General features: G+C 38.8%; 1 protein-coding gene across 1 annotated transcript; it reads right to left on the bottom strand.

Moving 5' to 3' along the window:
* Window positions 1-6324: 6324 nt before the first annotated feature.
* Window positions 6325-8355, bottom strand: LOC124098176 (histone-binding protein RBBP4). The gene has a single exon (XM_046452887.2). The coding sequence runs from the start codon at window positions 8262-8264 to the stop codon at window positions 6987-6989; it is 1278 nt and encodes a 425-aa protein (XP_046308843.1). The 5' UTR covers window positions 8265-8355; the 3' UTR covers window positions 6325-6986.
* Between the last annotated feature and the right edge of the window lie 492 nt (window positions 8356-8847).

Here is an 8847-nt window from a genome sequence, read left to right on the forward strand (position 1 = left end):
GGTAATTATGCAGCCCAACAGCAACCACCATTTAAACCAAAACACTAGTTTGAAATATTGACAGTAAAATTTCGTCTCTAAAACTTTTTATTGGAAGGTCCAATTTTTGTAGTGCTAAAGTAGAACCTGAGATCAGGCATCACAAATCTACAAAGTTACCATTTAGGCTTCATAAAACTTTCTAGCCAGGATCCCCATCATCTCAGTACCATAGCAACTCCAATCAGGCAAGAGATGAAACTCCTTTCAACTAGAACCTGTGTTCCTGTCATTCCTGAGACCCCCTAGGTGTCTATTGAGGACTATATGAACAATAGTTCACAAAAGCACTTTGCTTTCAATCCACAAGGCCTATTGAACACCTATTTTGTGGCAGGTTCCACATGCTGGGTGTACAACAATGAATAAAACAGAGTCCCTGCCTTGGAAGAATTTGCAAAGAAATAGTGGTACTACAGGTGCTGTGAAACCTCAAAGAGCATGTAAATGTTGGCTTAATGGCTTCTTTTTAGCCTCAAACATATTTTGTTTTATTTCTTTCTTCTGTTTTTACATTCTCATTGTAGACAATGCAAACAGTTCAGAAATGAATAAAGAAAGTTGAAAACTCCCTGAAATCCCATTGTCAAGAAGTAAGCACCACTAACATTTGATGACTATCTTTCCTATGCATTCATGTATTAATAAATACATGGGAATTACACTCTAAATGCTATTTTTTTCTCAACTTTTGTTTTGTAAGCAGCAGTATGAAGTGGATCTCCTGAAATTTCATTTGTTAAAAGATGTGATGTCAGTTATTATTATTATATGCCTTGGCCTGTCATAAAAGTCTACAGAATCTAACATGCCTATAATCCCAGTGGCTAAGGAGGCTAAGGCATGAGGATCACTAGTTCAAAGCCAGCCTCAGCAACTTAGCCAGGTCCTAAGCAACTGGCGAGACCCTGTCTCTAAATAAAATACAAAAATAGGGCCAGGGATGTGGCTCAGAGGTTAAGTGCTCCTGGGTTCAATCCCTGGTACCAAAACAACAACAACAAGTCTACAGAATCTAACTCATGCCACTGTCTTCATTCACTCCACCTTATCATTAGGTGTGTCTTTTGTCCCATGATGGAAGGAAACTTGACCTTGGAATTGAAAGGTCTATGTTCCAATGCTCATCCTACTCTGACCCTGGTCATCACTTAAAGCTCCCCAAGTTCCCATTTTTCTCTTCCATAAAACAAGGGTACTTGCCCTCCCTCAGGGTCTTCACTCTGGCTCTTCCTTCTGCCAGAAACTGCTTACTGCCTTTCTCCCTGACTAGAACAGGTAAGAAAAAAGCAAATTATGAAACACCGTGTCAAGGGCTACCTCTCCCTGGTACTTGGACAGTCTGCTCTTGACTCAGCATCCAGGTTGTTCTTCAAATATGTGAACCAAAACATGTCAATGCTTTATTCAAAAACACTCCAGTAGGGGCTGGGGTTGTGGCTCAGTGGCAGAGCGCTTGCCTAGCATGCATGAGGCACTGGGTTCAATCCCCGACGCCACATAAAAATAAACAAATAAAATAAAGGTATTGTGTCCATCTACAACTAAAAAAAATAATAATAAAATAAAATAAAACGAAAACACTCCAGTGGTTACAAACTCATTCAAAGTAAAAGCCAAGGTCCTCACTGTGACCTTCAGGTGCTTATGTGATCTGGTTGCCTGTTACCCATCTGTCCTCATCTACTGCTCTCCCTCCGTCACTCCCTGGCAGCCATGCTGACTACTTTGCTGCTCCTCAAAGCCACCACATTCTTTCCCTTAGGTCCTGTGCACTGACTGTACCCTCTGTCTAGAATGCCTTTCCCCCAACATCAACATAGTTTTCTTCCTGATATTTGAATCTTTGCCTGATTGAAACTTTCTGAGTCCAGTAAGTTCTGTTCCATCCACCTGATTTAAAAACTAATACCCCAGTCTGCTGCAGCCTTCTGGATCTCCTTTATCACCTGCTCTGCTCTCACTTTCTAATAGACTAGCATATACTTACTTCACTCTTTATTCTGCTTACTGCCTTTCTCCCTGACTAGAACGCAAGCTCTCTCTGAGGGCCGGCATTTTTGTGCCTTTGTTTGCTCATACTTCTGCTGTGCTTAGCAAAAGGTCTGGCACAGTACATGCTGAATAAGTGTTTGTGGACTAATTAGAGCTGAAAAAGAATGGGAGATGGGAGGGCTGTCATATCCCTCAACTCCAGGAGCTACCCTTCACACTGGAGTTCATGTCAATGGCATCTCCTAGAATTAAGGCACTGCACAACCTATAAGTACTTTGTCAAAAAGTATGTTATAACATAATTTTTTTTTCTAATGTACAAAAACATAAAGAAGAAAAAACCCCAAATACTTCAATCTAGAGATAACATCTTCATTATAATTTTCTGAATGCCCTTCTAGACACTTCTCTATTGATATGTACATAAATGACTCTTCATCTAACATAAGTGCCATCATAGCATACATGATGGACTAAAATATGCTTAGTTTCCCACAAGAGTATTTTATGATGAACTTGTCATGTCAAAAAGATAAATTCATTTATTTCTTTAAACCAGGCTGCCAAGTGAAGCCCATAATCCAAATCAACCTGGGTTTTGTTTTTGAAAACACAGTTTTATTAGAACACAGCCACATCCATTCCTTTACATATTATCTGTGGCTGCTTTTGTCCTACAAAGGCAGGGTTGATTATTTGTGACAGAAGCCATTTGGCCCATAAATCCATGATATTTACTATCTATTCTTTCACTCCAAAATTTGCCAGTCTCCCTTTTAAGGCTGAATATTAAATAGAGTTAAAATAAAAGACCTGAAGTATTCCTCTTCTGGTACACATTTCGCTTCTTGCCAATTTCGGCTGAACAGGCTTTATGCTGTACATCTTTGGACAGTATATCACCTTAGGAGAACTTCCTAGAAGTGGTTTGGTTCCATCAAGTGTGAGCTCTGTAAAGGTTTTTGATATACATGATTAAAATGTCCACAGCATGGAAACACACTCTTCAACTTCATCTATTTCTTTTTGTGAGTGTGGTACTGGGGATTAAACCCAGGGGTACTCTACCACTGAGCTACATCCCCAGTCCTTTTTAGTCTTTATTTTGAGACAGGGACTTGCTAAATTGCTCAACCTGGCCTCACACTTGCTGAGACTGATCTCAAAATTGCCGTTCTTCTGTCCCAACCTCCCAAGTTGCTGCAATGAAATAAGTGTGTGGCATTGTGCCTGGCGGACCTCATCTATTTATCTGCTTTTGTATTTTCTTTGTGTGGTTTGGTTTTGTTTAGTTGGCTCAAGTAAAGTTAGTTCATTTGAAAGAATTCCACTTGTATCAGCTCAACTGAGATCAGGAATTTCTATCCTCATGGAAGCCACTGGCTTGCCAGCAACTGAGAGAGCTCATAGTTGGCAGAGCTTCAAATAGAAGAGGCCAGAGATTTAGTGGGGAATGGAGAATAGAGGCTGACAACTTAGGACAGAGTAGCAGGGGCTGCAGCAGGATACTTTAATCCTACCATGTGAGATGCCCTCTGGGCTCGGGATGTTTCTGCTTGGTCCTTTTGACTCTATCCAGAAACTAAGAATTTAGCTCTCCATACAAGACGAATGTAGCTTTTCTTATCTTTCTGTGCAACTATGTCTCTGCTCATTAAATTTCCTAACTGATTATCTGAAAGGTAAATATAACCATTTTTTTGTCTAAATTTTAGTTGTCATTACCAGTAGAATTCACCTAAAATAAGACTGACAATAAACGAAACTACACATGGCCAATATTCCTATTGATTAAAAATGGACAGAAGGATCAAAATGTTCTTTTTTCACAAAATTTAAATCTGTAAGAATTTGACTTTGGAGAAATTTGAGTTTGGAAAACAAAAACAGAAACTGCAATGGTTGAAAATAAATAAGGGAAAACCAATCATGGCCTGTGAGCAAATACCAGTAGCGAAAAATGTCCATTTTATTTTTGTTAGGATTCACTATGACCTCATTGTTCCCAAAGTTGAATAATGTATGAAAGTACATGAGGTGGAAAGCAAGAAAGGAAAAGCAAAAAGCCAATAAAGCAACACCTCCAACACCAGTGAATGATTTTGTTACCTTCTGTGCCCTCTAGGCAAGAGCTACAAAAATCCCAAGAAATACCAGTTAAAAACTAAACTCTCTGAAATGATTGTGGTCATACAGGTGAGACTTGGTTTTCTTTCTTTGTTTTAAATATTTCTTCTTCAGTTTTAGTTGGACACAAAACCTTTATTTTTATTTATTTTTATGTGGTGCTGAGGATCGAACCCAAGGGCTTTGCATGTGCTAGGCGAGCACTCCACTGCTGAGCCACAACCCCAGCCCTGAGACTTGGTTTCCTTAAGAGGAAAAAAAAAATATTTTGTTAGTTCTTGAGGTAGGGGGTATTATCTCTATATTCCCAATGCTTTGTAAAGAGAAGTTGTAGCTCTTTCTGAGTAATGAATGGATGAGTGGGAAAAAAAACCTGATGCATAAATAATCTGTCATTATTTCAATAATGACAAAATTTTTCTATTTTAGATTGATGTTTTTCCACTTTGGCTGCACATCAGAGTGATTTGGGAGCATCCCTTCATTTTTTATTGGTATATTATATGCAGAAAAGTGTACCTGTTGTGGGGAGCTTTTAAAAACTGATGATGCTCCTCAGGAAGGTAAAAATTTAAGACTGATAATACCTGGCACTGTGGCAAACTTACAGAGCAACTGAGCACTCATATCATCAGTGGAAATGTAAAATAGTACAATTACTTTGAAAAAGAGTTTGGAAGTTTCTTATAAATAGAAACTTACCATATGACCCTGCCATTCTAGTTCTAGACATTTACTCAAGAGAAATGAAAACACAAGGACTTTTACATGAATGTTCATAGAAGTTTTATTTATAACAGTAACTGGAAACAGCTCAGATGCCCATTAACAGTTTAATGGATTAACAAAATGTGATACCTCCACACAATGAAATACTCAGCATTAAAAAAGAATAAACCACTGACACATATAAACATATAACTCTCAGAAAACTATTCTGAATGAAAGATGTCAGACTGCTTGATTCTGTTTATATGAAGTTCTAGAATAAGCATAATTAATCAGTAATAACAAGGTAGATCAGTGACTATGTGGGATGGAATAGTATTTGGGGATGATGGAAGTATATTAGAATGGTGTTTATACAGGGGAATATACATTATTCAAAACTTAAAATAGATGCATTCTATTGTATATAAATCACACCTCAAAAAAGTTGATTTAAAAAAGTTTGATGGTGCTTGGATTGTAGCTCAGTGGGTAGAGTGCTTGCACAGCACGTGTGAGGCAATGGGTTCAATCCTCAGCATCACATAAAAAATAAATAAATAAATAAAATAAAGGCATTTAAAAAAGATTGATATCCAGACTCCACCTCATATTATTTAGATTGGACTCTCTGAAGGGTATCCAAATACTGGACCTATTAAAAAGAAATTCCTGAGTGGTTCCATGTGTACTCAGAGTTGAGAACCACCGGCTCACCTTTAAGAGCATATTGGGTTGGAAAGGGGAACGAACGAAACAAAATATATTTTTTAAAGGAGAGGATATGAAGTCTCATAGATAACTTGTATTTTCTCCTTTTAGCTACTCTGTATTTTCATATTTTTCATCATGAATTACACAGTTTTTGAAAGATAATGTTATTTTATTTATTTACCTATTCTATTTCTCTTAACCTCCTCAAATTTTGTTCTACTACTTATTTTGGTTATTAAGTTTTCATCTTATTTGTTCAGATAAACCATTACTTGATACTCATTCAACCAAAGTTGATTAAACATCTCCCTATGCAAAAGAGAAAAATAGAAAAAAGAAATCTCCAGGAAATCAAAGGCACATGTAAAGTAGAAGTGCACATTTATTAGAATGGGAACCTCCAAACATTATAGTGACACAAAAGCAACAGGAAATAAAATGATGTTACCCTTATTCTTTTTTTTATGTAGAAAAGCAATTTATTCCATTATAAGCACTTACACAGTTAGTCATGGGAGTAATAGGCCTGCTGATAAAACAGGTCACCCAAAATGCAGATGGTATCAAACTAGTGGTCAAGGACCAACTCCTAAAAAAAAAAAAAAAAAAAAAAAAAGCAACTCTTATCAAGGATTAATTTAATTTTAAAATCATACAAGCTATCAATTCACTCTTCTCAACTTGACAGTATACCCGTGGTACAACTGTCAGGTAAAAACATACATCTTTACAACTTGGTGGTCCCAAGTTAAAAAAAAAAAAAAAAAGAACAAAAAAACAAAAACCATTTCACATAAAGGTAAGGAATAATACGAAAATAGCTCAAGAAATACACTAACAAGCAAAAATATATGGGAAAGGAGGAACATGTAGTTTTGACTTAACTGTAGAAATCAAGAGGAGACTGGTCTACATAGGAAAATGTGCATCCTGGAAAGTCAGGTGTGAAGATTTTAGAGTAGGAATCTATATGACTTGAATCTCCCCTAATTCCTGAATAAAAATGACATCTTGCGGTATTTATACTTCATGGCTCAGACACCTACCTCACTTGGCTCTATTCCTTACTCACTCTAGCTTTTACTTAAATGAGTCCAAAAAACTTGGGGATATAGCTTAAGAAGAAAAATAACCACACATAATATTCCCCTTTCTGTAGCTACTTTAGACCCGGGTTTGTTACTAGAAAATTCCTGAACAAAATTTAAATAAGTCTGGCTTTGCTGAATAAAGTATCCCAGTTAATATTTAGAAAACACCCACTGTTTGGGCTAATAGGAATTGTTGGTGGTACCTATATAGAGGGATAGCTGAACAAAGTCTCTCTCTCAAAACCAGTGTTAAATCAATCTCAGGGTTGAGAGGGAAAAAAGGGGAGTCTAAAATCACAAGTGCAGACACATCTAAGATCCTTGTCCTTCAGGATCCACACTTCCTTCAGGATCTTCATCATTATAGATGTTCTCTGCCATTTGCCACACTTGCATGATATTGTCTTCTGATACAGAACAAATCACCCAAGGTTCATTGGGATTCCAGGAGAAATCAGATATCTTGGCAGTGTGACCACCATGAATAAACAATAATTCTGGTGGGCCATCTTCTGCATCTTCTGGGGATTGTTCTTCTCCAATTTTACTTAAATCCCAGACATTCAGTCTACGATCAGTACCACTAGAAGCCAGAATAGTCTCATTGTGAGGTGACCATTGAACCTGAAATATTTCATCCTTATGTGATTCAAAGGAATGCAACTTAAGTTTCAGATTTCTCAGATCCCACAAGGCAACAGTCTTATCAGCTGATCCTGTGGCAAGTATGAACTCACTATAAGGATTGAAAGAGAGGCAGTTCACTTCAGCAGTGTGAGCATCTACTGAGTGGCTTGGTTTGGAAGTATTGTTTGAACGAGTATCCCAAATCATAAGTTTCTGATCGTCAGCAACTGACCCAAACAGGGACTCATGGAGCAGATGCCAGGAAACATCTTCTACTACTGCTGTATGCCCTGTAAAGATGGTCTTCGCATCGACCACTTTCCCTTCCTTTGGGACGGCACTGATATCCCATAGGCAGATGGTATGGTCATCTGAAGCACTAAGTAAGTGCCCACTGAGATTTGGGTTCCAAGAAAGCCCATACCCTTCCTTCTGATGTCCACGGAGACGCAAGTCTGGGTTGCACTCTCCAGAAGGGTCTGGTTTAGAAGGATGTTTTGTATAGTCAAAAACAAGAACATCACTGGATGGAGTCTTTGTTGCAATGATGCAAGGGTTCTGGGGCATATAACGAGCCCTATTTACTTCTCCTTCATGGTTGATCTTGATTTCTATTTCAATTTTCCCACTAACTGAGCCAAAACCTCCAAATTCTCCTTTCTCACTGTCGTAGTGTGATGCATCAAATTGAGCATCATCATTGGGGAGCTGTACACTGGCTATCACAAGGTGGTTTTGCTCATCGGATGTGTGTGTCCCCAGGACAAGTCGATGAATGCTGAAATCTTTTCCTTCTGGTCTGGTTACATCTGGAAGCCACTGTGCTGTTAGGCTGGGCCACTCCAGAGCATGGGTCATCACCAAATCATAAAGAAAAGGGGTGTTCTTTTTCCATATTTTGTACTCCTCGTTGATCACACGTTCTTCCACTGCATCGTCAAAGGCTGCTTCCTTGTCGGCCATGGCGGCAGGAGAGCCGGGGGTATCCCGGGGTCGAGCGTTGTGGGAGGGGCGGGGAGCCTGCGAGCGCTAGCTCCGCGCGCGCGGCCTCTATTGTTTCTACCCTTATTCTTTATGCTTCCAGAAAACAATTTTGAAATTTCTTTATAGTTACAATGAAGGGGGATTCCAGATGGCAGATTAGAGGTACCCAAACTTATCTGCTTCTCTACAAGACAGAACCAAAACAACAGGTGAGAAGCTGCTCTATGAAGCGGGTAGATATGGGAGAATGTTGGAATTCAACAGAAAAGATCCGGAGAAACCCAGAGATTCTGGGTAACTAAATAGCACTAATTACACAGAAGCACAGCAGGGGAAAGAGACAGAAAGCTCTACCAGTGTAGAATTTGGCACCTTTCAGACACAGTTTAAACAGATAAAAGACCTGGGAACTGCATAGTTAGCTGGCTCCAGAGAAGTCCTCTGCACTTCCCAGTGTATTGTCCTGGAACCATAACCAGGTGCCAACTAGCGAAAGGTCCTATGGTCTGAGCTGTCTACTCTAGGGATCAGATGTCCTTGCACATTCCTGTCTTCAGGACCC

The sequence above is a fragment of the Marmota monax genome, unplaced genomic scaffold (genome assembly GCF_021218885.2).
Source record: "Marmota monax isolate L192 unplaced genomic scaffold, Marmota_monax_Labrador192_F-V1.1 WCK01_AAM20220418_F8-fsc00042, whole genome shotgun sequence".
Taxonomy (NCBI): Eukaryota; Metazoa; Chordata; class Mammalia; order Rodentia; family Sciuridae; genus Marmota; species Marmota monax.